General features: G+C 40.0%; 1 protein-coding gene across 3 annotated transcripts in view; it reads right to left on the bottom strand.

The window, feature by feature from the left end:
- Positions 1–11,666, bottom strand: part of SEPSECS (Sep (O-phosphoserine) tRNA:Sec (selenocysteine) tRNA synthase) — a 40,325-nt gene extending 28,659 nt beyond the window's left edge. The window contains exons 1-6 of one of the 3 annotated variants that reach the window (XM_026120499.2): positions 11,369–11,666; positions 9,872–10,026; positions 7,453–7,571; positions 7,207–7,365; positions 4,193–4,346; positions 391–493 (exon numbers count right to left, since the gene is read on the bottom strand). In XM_026120499.2, coding sequence (XP_025976284.1) covers positions 391–493; positions 4,193–4,346; positions 7,207–7,365; positions 7,453–7,571; positions 9,872–10,026; positions 11,369–11,482 — 804 coding nt within the window. In that variant the 5' untranslated portion in view covers positions 11,483–11,666. Of the gene's footprint in view, positions 1–390; positions 494–4,192; positions 4,347–7,206; positions 7,366–7,452; positions 7,572–9,871; positions 10,027–10,958; positions 11,077–11,368 lie in introns of those variants that run through there. The other 2 variants (XM_064511346.1, XM_026120500.2) reach the window with 2 other exon arrangements.
- Between the last annotated feature and the right edge of the window lie 3,419 nt (positions 11,667–15,085).

The following is a 15,085-nucleotide window of genomic DNA, read 5'->3' as shown; positions in this document are numbered from 1 at the left end:
TACAATCTTGTTCCTCAAATGAAAATCTGTAACTCACATTCTGATGAAGACTAAATTCCCACTCAATTATGGCACCTTATTTTCACTAGGTTAATACATTTATGAAACATTTTTAAAAAGCTTGGGAAAGATATCTTTCCATTAGGAAAGATGCTTTGAAGGAAATGAAAACTAAAAAAATTTCTGTTTTAGTACATAAAGATAACATTTATTATTTTTATTATTTGTCTTCTGAAGTTCTACCTCCCTCTGCTCCATGTTCTCAAATATCAGACTTGCGTGAGATTAGTCTCAAAGCTGTGAAACAGCTGATAAAACATAGTAGTGTTGTCTATAATCAGAGATTTACTCAAACTTTTTTAATTATGTTGGTTGAAATACGTCTCCTACCTGCTGGATAAGATGCATACACTTTGAAGACTGAACTCCATATGCATTGTTGACAATATGGGGAATGTCATAATTAGCACAAATCACAGCCAGTTCCTCCAGTCTATGAACATAAAATTATAATTTAGAGAAATATTTATAACCGTAAGTTATGTTACAAATCAGAGCATTAAAAGACTAAAAGGTCTACAAGGTCAGAATGAGAAAAGAAACTTCTTTAATTAGTACATTAAGGTAGCAGTGGTCACCTTAACCTATAAAGTTTAAGAAGAAAATTCTACTAGCTCTTATATATACTAAAAATGGCTGTTCAGGGCTGAAAGTTTTCATGCTTCGCTAAACATTTTGTCTAGAACACAGCAAACAGATCCCAAATCATTTTGCTTTGAATGTAAATGTTTTTTTCCATACTACTCTAATGATTATTAACAGCTTCAGGTATTTCTATTTTTTTTCCCCTTCTCTTCTTAATATTCAACCTGAAAACGCTCCTCTTCCCCCACCAAAAGAACTAGTTTCAACCCTTTGGATTGAAACAACATAACCTGATAACAGAAAAGATATTCTTTAAAGGAATAGGTAGCCCTAAAACATCTGAATACAGAGATCAGCAAATTAAAACTTTGTTCAATTGTTTGCTCAGAAATAAAAATAATTTTTCACCTATCTTTAGAAATCCCCGAAATCACAATGAGCTCAACCTAGATTGACTTCTCAGCAAATTAGGATTTATGTGGGTGCAGAGGACATTTTGGGGTAAGGGATTTCATCATCATCATCAACATACATGTACTTATTACCCTCTCCTCTTTTTTCTTAAAGCATTCTAGTCGTGCTCTGTTTTCTGAATCCCTTGATTTCTACCAAACTTTTGAATATCATCTTTAAAAAGTTGATTTGAAAAAGTATGATAATAAAGTAATATATAAAAACGATAAAGATAATATTTTTTAAAAGTCTGGAAACTTTCTATCTTCAGTGCATTTTTACTCTCTTTCCATAGAGTCTATCACTGTAGCTTATTTACATTCATATAAAAGGTGACAGAGTATGAAAACGTTTTCTAAGAGGTGACATTCCCTTGCATTGTATTTCTATTATATTGCCCAGCATTGTTTGCTTAATGGAAGATTCAACTGCAAAACCTCAGATTAAATTTTCTGAACTACAATCCCTTGGAAAACAACATCATTACAGTATTATCCCTAAAGAAATGAGAAATATTAATGACTAGGAAACATCAGTAGTATAGTCCAGTAATTTTTCTTTTTTTATTTATCAACACCCTGAATCCTGAACTATGTAACATATTAGCAGAATATTTCAAGAAACATGACAGTACATAAGGCAAAGGTTTTGCCTTCTGATCTGCTGATCCTACCGAGACTTATTCCTCACCTTTCACAGAGACTCAAAGGAGAACAGTTCACCCCTAACAGGCTTCTTTTGACACGTAGGTGGGGAGGATTTTGCCTAAACTGGAAGCATAGATGGTATACTACTACATAAATTTGTCTTTCTCACCTCTTGAGACTCAAAGGAGCAATAAGCTAGCTTCTACCAAGTACTGAGAACAGAAACGGCACTTGACTTCTTCCTTAAAACTATTCTATTGAATAATTAGATACATGTTACAATACAGGACCACACTGGTAAAAGTTGAAAGAGAATATGGGATTATGCAGGAGAAGCAAACAATTAAGCGTACCACTTGACTAGCTGCTCTTTTAAATTTAAGCCATGGAAGCAGACATTTCAGAAAAATAACATATTAATATAAGTTTGGCTGTTGCTCAAGTTCCTAAAAGTCACGAACAGGACTTACAGAAATATTTTCCAATTTATTCTTGTTTTCCTCTCCTGCTTGTGAAAGTTCATAAACAAAGAAAACTGCTCTATTTTCTAAAAAACAAAGGAAAGTAACAACATATACAGTTCTACTAAGTAAACAAAACAAACAAACTGAAAAAAAAGACTTTTTTCCTTCAGGTCTCTTTTAAATATAGTAGCTTTAGGGATAACTCACAGCAACAGCAGGTAAAAGACTGTTAGAGAAGCAGTGTCTCTCTAAGGAAGGGGATTTGTACAATAGTGTCTTATTCCAATAAAGATACGTAATATTTTAAAGGAAAGCTATAGTTATGCAGACATAAACCTCCTTCTCTGGAACAACCCTAAGCTCCCTAAAGTTAAAAACAAAAAACAAAAAAACCCAACAACATAACTAACCAAAGCCTTAAGAATGTAGAGACGTTTAAAACAGACATAGAAAATGGTACTCTCCAGAAACACTGTATAGGATTTACCTTCCTACAGGAAGATGAATATTATGGCTTTCAATAGTTGATGGTATCCCTTAAATAGAAAGGGCATTCAAATCCTCCAGTATCTGTGCTGTACCATAACTCAGTGCCACTACCTAATATTTCAGTTCTTAGTTGCAGAGGACAAAAAAATCGCATGTCAGAAAGAAGCGGCAGATAAGGAAAAGATTCATTTACCCAAGCTAACGAATAGACTATTCGATTTTGATAGCTTTGATTTAAGTTAGCTAATAAATTTGCAACTCAGCTTCAAGCAGTGTTCATCATTTTCTGACAGAAATTCTTGTTTGTTTTTACTTTCCATCTGGCAACAGCGTTAACCCATATTAAACACTTTTTTGTTGGTCTTTTTTTAAAGGCAGAAAAACAGAAGGAAACATTTTTACTGAACATGTTTCAGATTCAATAATGTTTCTTTTCTATACTTGCAAATGTTCAATTACATTTTCCAGATAACAAAGTAGTTAATAACAAAAAATATACTGCAGAGGAACTTTAAACGTAAGTCTTTTAAATTTTGTGATGAATTCAAAAGACAGTGATGCTCATTTTGGAAAACTGACTCAACATAAACAAGTGCTTCAGCCACCCCTACTTCAACATTTCATTTTCAGTTTGAAAGGTTTTTCAAATAAGCTACATAGCAATAAAGTCTTAAATACTCTATTTCCTGTTAATGACTGTATTGCTCATCTCTGTTTCAGCTCGTGCTTGAAAGACATGTTTGTTGCAACTACAAAAGTTATGTACATGGACACATAATATTAGGAAAGAATGCAATGTATTTTCAGCTTCTTTTAATGGTGATTTAACAGCTGGAAATTATAAGAAGCAGCATCATGCAATCAGGCAACAAATGTTCAAACCAGGGTAAGTTACACCAGGGCAAATTGTCTGTTATACTTGCACAGCACACCTGCCCTGGATGTTTCCAAGAGTTTATTTGTATCAGTATATCTTAATTAGCACTAAGAACACCAGTGCAATACAGGAAAAGGGTAACTCCAAAAGAGACTTTTGTTGGCTGTAGCATTTTGAACTGTTTTAATGCATAGCCTAACATTAAAAAGAACAAGGAAAATTTATCAGTGGGCTAAAGCAGAAAAGACAACAGTAATATTAAATTGTAGCATTAACTGTGTAACTACATTTTTCGGATTATGTTTCTGTGAAAACTTACTTTTACCACTTCTGCAAAATTACAAGACAAACCACTGCAACAGTAACATTCATTTCATCCCAGGAGACCATTACTAATCTCTCAGTCATACAGCAGAATTCTGTATTATTCTCAGTTTTCTAATAAACTTTTCTATGAGCGGAACATCATTTCAACCTACCATTTCCCTTAAACTATGGGATAAATGTCTCTTTGCTCTACTAATTGTTGATAATAATTAAGCAATTTAGGGAGACGGACCTAAAACATGCAGGCTTTTATAACAGCAAGAACTACCACACTTATGAAGACTACTTACCTATCAGGTACCCTTGGAGCAAAGCAAGAGGTTGTAGAATGAACACACAGAATATTTTCAGCACCAAGAGCTCTGATTTTAGCCTCCACTGCTTTGATGTCTGTCCGTAGCTCATCACCTTCCAATACATTTTCTATCACCACCGGTTCAAAACCTAGCCAACACAGACAAGACCCAGAAGTATGTATCGCAGTAATCTCAAATCTCAGACTAACTGTGGGCTTTTTGGTTCCAATATAAATTTGAAAAACCAATCAGCTTCATAATCATCAGGTTCTCTTAAGAAAAAAAGAGAAATGGATGTGATAATGTCTAGCAATGATCATGATGAATTGGCTTTCATCATAAGCCTCTGCCTTATTCATTTAATGAATTTTCAAATAACTTCTTGTAAAATAAAGATTCCTCTGTTTGACCTCATTTTGAGAGTGAAATTTTTCATATATAAAAAAAAAGTTTAGACTTTAACATTTCCAGAAGTCTATATACAACAGTTGAATTTCATAGGGTTATTTCTCAAGCACATATATGAGAAAAGCTTGAAAAAAAAAAAGGGGGGTGCGGTTGTCCCCTTTTGCTAAATGCTGGTGAAGGCACATCTGGAACCTGGCTCCAGTTCTGGAACCTGCAGCTCAAAAGGGATGTTGAGACATCGAAAAGGATCCATCAGAGGGCCACCAAGATGACTGGGATACAGTGAACACAGCCACAACTTAGAAAGAGAGGCTGGGACTTGTTCAACCTGCAGAGGCTAAAAGGAAGATCTAGTAGCGCCTCCAGCCATATGAAGAGGAATTACAAAGATGACAAAGCCAAATCTTCTTGATAGGATATAATAAGACGCAACAGCCACAAAACTGAGCTTGAGAGGTCCAGAACGGACAGTAAGAAAACCTTTTTCATTACAAGGATAGTGCAGCACTGGAGCAAGCTAGCCAGAGAGATTGTGGAATCTTCATCCTCAAAGATTTTTAAGATTCAGCTAGACAAAGCCACGGCTGACCTGTTCTAGTGCTGGTGACAAGCCCACTTCAAGTGAGAGCTTGGACGAGAGATCTCCAGAGATCCCTTCCAACCAACACTTCTGCGATTCTATGAGTTCTTAAACATATCTAATTTATCAGTCAGTAATGGCAGATCTTTCTAATGAAAGTAATTTGGCAAATAATTTTCTAAATACTTAGCCCTCAAACATTAGGTATCAAATACTTAGAAACAGGAAAAGCTCTCCAATTGCGTGCGTCTTCCTTGAGTTTTTACTGACACTCAGCATACTAAATAAATTACATTACTTAAGCAACTGTTCTGAAACAGAGCAATAATTAAAACAATTATCTTTACATGGCAGGGTATCTCTGCATAAGACCACTCATTTATGTAACTTCTGTACTGGTGTTTTTGTTAGTCTCTTGTTAACTTTTTCACGTATCTCATTCCCCATTCTGAATTGTTGCAGGAAAGAATTTTCACGTAAAAGCTTGTCCACTCCTGCTTTTTGTGCAATGACTCAGAATTTTATTACTGATTCCTTAAAGAGCAGAGTGGAGCCTGTCATGGAAGTTGCTCAAATTTCTAGTTTCTTAAAAAAATAAAAATCATAAAACCATATATTCCCTTCCCCAAACAGGTGTGGTTTGGCAGCATCATCATGCTAGTTGAACTGATTTTTTATTTTCTCAAAAATCTGAGAGATGCTTAATTTACTGAATGAAAGTAAAGGGGAAGAGCGGGATGGATAAATTCCAAAGCTGTGTAAAATGGCAGCAGCTATGTGCTTTTATGCTTCATGGCTCAAAAACATGCCTTAACACTAGCATACAGGGATCAAATTATATGGAAGAACTTCAACTAGAATGATTTGACATTGTTAGCCTGGACTGTTTTTTGGCTAGTGTTCTAGAAGCAGGAGATTGCTTTTGATAATTGTTAGACATCTGTAACTGCTTCTCTCTTCTTCTTAGCTGACAATTCTTTAATTAATTTTGTAATAGCTATCTTTTTAAAGTATTCAAAAATTATAACAGATCAATCTTATTTCCTCATAACTTTCTCCACTATAAATCCAATTTCCTTAACTTGATGTTTTAAATTGAGCATAATCTGAAAACACTCTCACCTTTCTCATATACATGGTCTACATCTTCTGATCTGATTCCTTTCAAACATGCCTGTATGTTACCTGGACATAACGCAGTCCCTGCTTCCAACCTTTTAGTCATTTGTATCTAACAAGTCTTTCCTGCAAAAAATAAACGTGTCCTAGGAATTAAGACCAGAATCTATGTCACAACTTGCCCAAGGTAAGTGCATTGAGCTGCAGAATTATGGTCTCCCTTATTTGTCCTTTCCTTGATCCCATGAATCTTCCTGCAGGAGAGGAGAGCTTCAGTGTGAGGGTAGATTTCTACCCATATCTTACAGCCTGGTAGACAAAGAATTCCATTTAAGAGAAATCTAGTTTTAAATGTCCCATACCTAAGAAAGACATCAAATTCATTTCCTGAGTGAGCACTGCCACTACAGATGGACAGCTTGTCACCTTTTGATCCTAGTTCCTAGGACATCTTTGGTTTTTGCACAAAGCTAAGAGAAGGATTTGAACCATGAGCCCCGCCCTGCCCCTGCCCCTGCCCCTCTCCTCCCCCCCCACCCCCACCCCCCGTTTTTAAATAATTCTCAGACTGTAATTCTGCATCCAATTCTGTGAGTGTACTGGAACCTCCTCACTGTTGTGTTCCCTGTTGACTACTTTATGCACCTCCCTAACTCTGCATACTCCCTAAAAAAATCATGTTCTTCAGGACTCCTGTTCATTTTACAAAGATTTAAGATGGTAACTACATTTGTGATTCCAGGTTAGAAATCAAGTGCATAGAAGTAAAGCATTTAGAATTACTATGTATCAGGTCTTTTCTGGATCTTACTTGCACGCATGTGGATTCAGGATCACTCTGATAGCTTAGTTTTAGATTTGTGAGAACAACATGCTGCATAATCAGTCAACTCCTTCTTACCTGCAGTTATCATAGATTTAAAGCAAGATTTCTGGTCTATACGTGGCCAAATAATGTATTTTGCCTTTGGTCTCTTGTGCCGCAGTGTCAAAAAACACAGAGTTAGACTCATTCCAGTTGCCATAGGAACCACAAAGCAATTGGTCACTGTCCGGACACCTGCACATAAAAAGCAGGTCAGAAATTAACATGAAGAGCACATGACATGCCCCCACAGAAGAGAAATACTTTTAGCTTTACACCTACCAGCTAGCTTTATAATATCCAGAACTACTGAATTAGTAAGTTTGTTCAGAAGGCTAGACCCTGCAGCTTTAGGCTGGACAGCCGAAATATCACCTGACCTTCCAATTCCATGGATCAACCTAAACAGAAAAAGTTGAAAACATCCATCAAGATTTTTCATGTCCTAAAGCAATATTTCTTCCTGATTGAAGAAAATTTAGTTTGATGAACAATTCTGGAAAACACTATATCCAATGTAACATCAAAATCTGCCATAATGAGTTCCATTATAACAAATTACATATATTAGTATGAAAGTGTTAATCTACTCTTCAAAAAAAAAAAAAAATTCCATTAAGCAAATAAAAACCAGGAGAAGGTCCACAGTAGCAACACCTCTAGCGTCTGGCAGACTTGTTTTCAAGAACAGTTTGAAGCTTTAGCTCTTCTCAATGTCCATTGAATTAGCATTACAAATGATGTCACATTTGTACACACAACTCCCAAGAAAAGAAAAATCAGTTGCCTATAGTGCAGTTTACACAAATGCTGTTGGAAATACTCCTCTGACAAATGCTTCACCTTCACAGGGCAGTGAAATGGTCACATATATTGTAACAAAATGTCCTGAAAAACATTTAGGTTAGTGTATCACTTTGCCCATCTTTTTCTACATCTTCATGCCACCTACCTTGTTCTATTATTCAACATTATGTATTGCACAGTACCACCTCTTTCTACATTCTGCCTTTATAAACTACATTTAAAAATGTTGGATATTATTTAGCACCTTTCAGGACTGAAGGATTGTAATAATCCTTTATAAAATATAAGCTTACAGAAATAACTTTACTCATTGCTGAAATGCAGCAGCTGCTCAAGTAAGCTAGTAACAACACACATCTATTTATGGCTTTAATTTCGTTTTTGTTTTGGGAACAGAGTGAAATGCAGTCTGATGCATGGATGGAATTCAAAACTCCTAGGAGCACAGTTTTACAATTTAAATGCTTTTCTCACATTTCAAGCTAATTACAATAAATTGATAATTAACTGAAACTTGCACCAAATTCTCACTCCTCACTTCCCTTGTTCCTGCTATGTTCTTAATAGCCTTCTCATACTACTACTTTTTCTTTTCTGTACATACATACACACACTCCTTTCTAAGGAATCTTCCTCCCTAATACTGGTCCCTGGCATTTATAAAGCTAAAAGGAAAGAGTGCTTGAGAACTATCTCCTAGTATTCCAAAACTTCCAAATTTACCAGTAAAAGTTGCTGCACAAGTAAGTGGAGTGGCAGACAGCCCCTTAGAAAATCCTTCCTTGCTACTGCTGACACTTCAGGTGAAGGTGAGATGCCAGGTGAGTTGTCCCAGAGCAGCAGCTAAATGATAGCCCAGGGTCTCTCTGCCAAGAAATTGAACACGACTTCTCCAGTGCTATCAGAAAGCAATACTTACTCAGATTACCCCCCCCCCCCCGGTGTGACCTCTACCTCTCTTACCACACATATCTCAGTCAAACTACAGAGCAGTACAGAAAATGAAAAAGCCAAACTTGTGTATTAGTGGTTTTCTGCATTAGTTTTTCATGGTACTGTGAAGCTTTTGAAAGCTGTTTAGCCTAAAGTAATTCAGCTTCCATATGGTAAAGCTTACTAAAATTCTGATCTCTGATATGCTTTGGTGCAAATATTTCAGGGAGAAACATTTGAGGAAATTTTAGTTTGTTTCATTCATGTTAGATGAAACGTCAGCAAAAATACTCAGCACAGAACACTACTGCAAAAAAAACCCCAAAAAACAAAAAAACCCCAACCTACAAGTCTTGATAAACAAATTAATCCAGAGCCTCTAGAATTATAGCATCCAAAGTACCCATCAAGTATTAGTAGAGCTTCAAGCTTTTAAAATCTTCTTGTCTTTACAGGTCTGCATACTTCAAATAAAATCCATTTCAATGGACTGTGTTTATACGGACATCAACTAATCACCATCACAAAAATATTAAAGAATGTAACAATCAAAACACAAAGAGCTGTTCACTAGAATTTTCAATATGTTAAAACTATAATTTTCAGTACTTTTGAATAGCATACAGACGCTGAGCTGTATATGGTTAAAAAAGGCAAGTAATGCATAAATTATTCTAAAACAGGGAGATCTCTGCTTCCCTTGCAGGCAATCAACTCAACATCTTAGATTTCTACCAGCTGAGCATACAGGAGATAATCTTGACAAAAGATTTTCATTACATTCAAGACTTTCCAATGAGTTATTAATGAAAATTCAATACAGAAAGTTGTATCAATTCAATATTGCATTACATGGTTTCTGAGAAATGGCCAAAGTTTCAGCTAACAAGATGTAATAAAATAAGCACTTTGAAAACATTAATAATAAAACAGAATAATTCAAACTGCCAATAAGTCGTACCTGTAATGCCTTCGGGCAACCAGTCCTGATGCCACTCTTCCTTCCCTCTCACCCACACCACAGTTGCCCAGAAAGTTGTTGCTATCCATTATGGCAAGTTCATGAAGAAACAGTTCAATGGTACTTTCATCCCATCCATCTTCAGGACACTTTCCCTTAATAAAAAGAAATATAATAATATAAAGCTAATTCCTAAACTTGGGTAATTAAAAATTAATACATCTTTATATAACCTGTTTTATTAATATTACCCTTCTCTGTACTGAAGAGTATTTTTACAGTATTTTGATGCTTTTTCCTGTTTTTTATTATCTGATGTTATTCTGCTGTATTCAGAGAAGAGTTAAATAAACTTTCCATATATTCTATGCCATTGCATTAGCATATCCTGATATTAAAATAGTCAGGATATTTTTCACTTTCAAGTACTCTTTAAGGTACACACAAAACCCCCGCAGCACATACTAGTTAATTACTTCCTAGAAGAGTGTAGGTTATTTGATGTATACATGAACATCTAGCACTAAAGGTCTACAACTGAGAAAGCTGGAGAAAAAGGAGATAATTGGGATATTAAAGAACCAAACACATTAATTATGAACAGAACTGAAATACAGTTTCAGTTGTAACATATCTTCCCATCTCTACATTTTTTTCTTTCTAGTTATTGCCTAAAGCCTAAGGAAACCACCTACAGAGACTCATCTGTCAAAGACTGCAACCAGATACATGTTCTTACACTCATCTCCTTCTGTACCGTGCCCAAAACTGCACTCATCTTTGCAGAAACGATGCTCAGGAGAGGTACTCCAAACCCATAAAGCGTTACTGGAGCACCTCAAAGGTTCCGAGGTTTTTTACTTGTCACAACATGAGTAAAAATAATTCAAATGGCAGATGAGGTGACTACGAAGACTTTTGAGAACAAAAACATTAAAACTCATTGGTAATGATTTCAGCATACTTGAGACAAAAAAACCCTACTTTTTTTGCCTTTGCCACTGTACAAGTACCACTTATTTTATATCTCCTGTAACAACAGCGTATTAGCAACACGTTGCCTTGAAAAATTCCTTCAAGGATTTACCGGGCCTTCCTCAGCCAACGCACAGCCCAAGGGAGCCCTTCTCCCCCAGCTGCGGCCGTTCCGCTTCAGGCTCCGCAGGGTCTCCACCGTGACGGCGGAGCCGGGCAGCCCGCCGCGCCCCCCCGCGCCCCGCGGGGCTGCCGCCGCACACCGGAGCGAGGGCAGCCCACAACGCGGGAGTGGCCAGAGCCCTCGCAAGCCCCAGCCCTGCAGGGAAGCGACTGCCGGGAGGGGGCGGCCCTCCAGCAGGGCCCTCGGCCGCTAGCGCTCAGACCGAGCCAGCCCCGCGATCGTCCGGGCCAGGCCAGGCCCGCCGCGGTGCCCGGGGGCGGGCGCGGAGGCAGCTGGGGGTGGGCGACGGCGCCGCCAGGGCGAGGCGGGGCGGGGCGGAGCGGAGCGGCCACGGTTACCTGCTCCAGCAGCGCCCGCAGGCGCAGCTCGTGCGCGCGGCGGCCTTGCGCCCCCTGGCGCACGTAGGCCGCCGTCACCAGGCGCTCGCTGCAGCCGAAGTTCTCGGCGTTCATTGCCGCTGGCGACGGCAGCGGCAGCCCGGCTCCCGCCGGCAGCGGCGGCCGCTCCGCGCAGGCGCGGCTGTCTCAGCGCACGGGGTGGTCGCGCGACCCGCCCGCGATCTGCTCTGTTCCCGCTGCAGGAGCTGGAGGAGCTGCGCATGCGCCGCCGAGGAGCGGCGGCAGCCCCGCCCCGCGCTCCCTGCGCGCCCGCCCAGCGCAGCCGCCTCGCGACAGGCTGAGCGCTGCGGGTGCTGCTGCAGCCGCGCGCTGCGCCAGGCCGTCCGCTCCCGAGGTACGGAGGCCGGCAGGGCCCGCGCCCAGCGCCGCCCTGCGAAGTGCCTCCATTTTCCCCTGCGCTGGCGCGTTCTGTCTCGTGGGGGCGAAACGCTTGTGGACGGGGGCAGTGGGGAAGGGGGGGGGGGACCCAAGAAACCAGATTTCCCCCAAGAAACCAGATTTGTTGGCTATGAAGAACCTGTGCGTGTTCGTTTTTTTCTTTCCAGAGTGTGGCATTAAGCTGTTATGAGCAGCCACATAACTTCTCATAAGGTTCTCATTCTGGATAAGAGCGTTTTTCCCTGTGCAACGTTTAGCAAACAAAGCTGGTTCTGGGGCTGCCCGCGGTGAATAAAAGCAATTCGCTCACGTGGTGAAGCTGTGGGCCAAGTTACCCTACAGGGGTAGGTCTCGCAGGCCTTGGCAGTACAAAAAATCCAGTGCAGGTAGAGACATGCTGGGAGGAGAGATTGTATTTGTTTTCCTTTGATGTTAGCTGGAAACTATGCAGTTATGCCAACAGGAAACCTCTTACAGGCTTTGCAGCTTTACTAGAAATCACCAGTGAAGCCTTTGTGGGGGAAGCTCTCCTAGAGCATGTGGGCCCTTTGTGCCATGCTGGCTGCCCCTGCTCTTTCCTTTGTATTCAGGCACTCTTGGGGGCTGGCAGGTTGCCATTTGCCTCCCTAAAATACCCCCTAACTAGTGTGCAAAAACTGAATAGGTGCCTTTTTTTCCTTCTTTTTCTAATGTTAGATTTTAGGATAAGTACCCAATGTATGAGTTGCTCTGTTTAGTTTTGACCAGCCATACCTGGTCAACTGAATTTTTTAATGAAGTCTTATTTGATTCTTCTGTTTTACAGTTCTAGGTTCAGATGATTAAATAGCATGAGAAAAGTACATAGTGACTGTCTTGCTTCTACTCAACTGTAGCTTTAATTAGCCTGATTATGATCTGTTGGGTGTCTTGGCAAAGTAATCTTACACACCTGCGTGAATTGTTGGCTCAGACTATAATTAACACAGTTTGTTGCCTTTTGAGCACAAAAGAGCTTTTCAAATTAAACTGTCCTGCTTCTTAGCCCCCCCTGCCCCAGTCGTGTTGCATTTGGATTGTTAGGAGGAATTGTATTAATACTGTCTTAGAAATATGGAGCATTTATTCAGCTTGTTCTTTATCTGAAAATCTCACAAGAGGGCGCTCACCTAAAGCTAAAAACATACCGACTCAGAGGACGTTTGTGCGCATACTCAATTTTCTTCTTTTCTGCTTCTCCCATTCCAGTGCTTAGACACAGTGCTCAGATACACACTATAAACAGGTGACAAGGTAGACTGCAGATTAGAAGGATGCAGACAAAAGCGTTAGCATGAAGAAAATGATCCAACTTATACACGTTATTTAAACAACAGTTAAGAACTGATCCACGTAGCTAATACTCTGAATTAAAGTTAATAACTATTACAGTGCTGTGTATTTTGCTTAATTGTGAGCTATGGTAGGGTTTGAACTCTGACCTATTGAAGATTAAGGCAATGTAAAGGCTTGTGTAGATTAAGGCATATGAACAAATTGCAGAATTCACGTTACAATAGAAGATCAAAATTAACAGAACTGTATTTCCACATACCCAGGTATGTGTAGGTGGATCTCTGAAACAGAAGAAAGGACTCATGAGTTATTTCTTGTTTAGCTTATTCGAAAGAAAGAACTTTCAAACTTTTTAGAAACCCATGGATGAGCTGTTTAACAGAATGTTACTGAGACAGCCACAATCACTCATAACTAATGCAGATAAATGGAGGTACAGTCTTTCTCAGTGATCTCCTGGGCAAAATGTTAGACTTCTGCCACATTACTCTGATCTCTTTGGCCTGCTTCACAAAGGGTTTAATATCCAGTAATTTTCTGTATGGAAAATTAGATTCAGTTGCTGTAAACTTCATATACTTGTTTACTAGGTGTAAAATGCCTTTTCATTTGGACTGGAGTCACATTTGAATGAGTATGTTCACTTTTAGTGGAAAGAATTGAAGACAGAAATGGAAATATGAACAGATTTTATCACATGTTATAGGTATTAATAGCTACACAAGTAAATGATACACAACTTAGTTCCAAGGTCCACTAGCTGACAGATAACCTGAGACAAAACAAACACAACTCAAGTGTTTCAATAGCTTTTATTTTGTCAATAACTAAGCAAATAACTTTTCTTTCAGTGATGCAGCTAATGTGTGAAATGAATCATTATATCATGAATAATTATGAGAAAAATTAATAATAAATATGTGCAATTACTATTTTAGCTGAGGAGTGGCTTGCTCCCAGTACAATCCAGAGTCTCAGTTCTATAGAAGAAGTGCTCCATGTGTGCATTTTTCTCCTGTATTTCACCGAAGTCTTTGAATGCTTTGAATTTGAATCCTGAGGAAAGATCCCCTTGCCTAGAGAAGCTGGTGAGAAAGCATCCAAGTCACAGTCTTGCAATGTGATGGGGTTACACCTGTATTCCTCTTCAGGTTAATAATGCAAAGATGGCTGTGGCACCATGGAAACAATTACAGTTTTGTCCATAGTGGTTTCACTCACTGTTTTTCTACCTCCTCCTGGGAATTGCAGCCCTAGTGTAGAACATTGTATCAAGCGTGGGGAGGGGGAGAAACAGCACAGTGGGAAGTGGTGACCATGGGGACAAGCCAGTTTCAGACTGGGGATGAAGCAAATTGCAGGGATGTTTTTGTTAAATGGCCCTCAGTGAAAATATCGTGGTGTCCTCCTGAGATCGGAAGCTGTGATTTCCTGCAGGAACACAGAGCAGATCAAACCATTCTTGCGCTGTCTCCAGTTACCTGCAGACTAGGACCAGCTCACTGTAGCATTATCTGATGCTACATCACTGCTTATGCAGGTGGTATTTTTCTCCCCCCTCCGGGTCATTTAGAACAGAAGCCTCGTTGTAGGAACTCTTTGATCCCCGAGCATAATCTTGCGAGGAGACATAAATCTTTTGCGAATTGCTGCCCTGACCTCATGACTTCCAGCTGGCCTGGGAAAGCGTTTGGAGCCCTCCCAGACACCCCATCAACCCGGTGCCAGCTGCTCCCAAAGCCCTGGGGTAGCTCTGGAGGTGCTGGAGGCAGATCGTAATCTGGGGCTGAGGCCTGGCCCCCGAGCCGAGCCGAGCCGAGCCGAGCCGAGCCGAGCCGAGCCGAGCCGAGCCGAGCCGAGCCGAGCCCGCCCGCCTCACGGTGGAGGTCCCCAGGGCTTCGGCCCGCCGGGCGGCGGCACAGCGCTGCCTGCGCGGCCCCTTTAAGGCAGGTGGGCGCCGCGGGG

Source organism: Dromaius novaehollandiae, chromosome 4, assembly GCF_036370855.1.
Source record: "Dromaius novaehollandiae isolate bDroNov1 chromosome 4, bDroNov1.hap1, whole genome shotgun sequence".
Classification (NCBI taxonomy): domain Eukaryota; kingdom Metazoa; phylum Chordata; class Aves; order Casuariiformes; family Dromaiidae; genus Dromaius; species Dromaius novaehollandiae.
The sequence above is the reverse complement of the archived record's forward strand: the minus strand, read 5'-3'. Positions and strand labels throughout refer to the sequence as shown.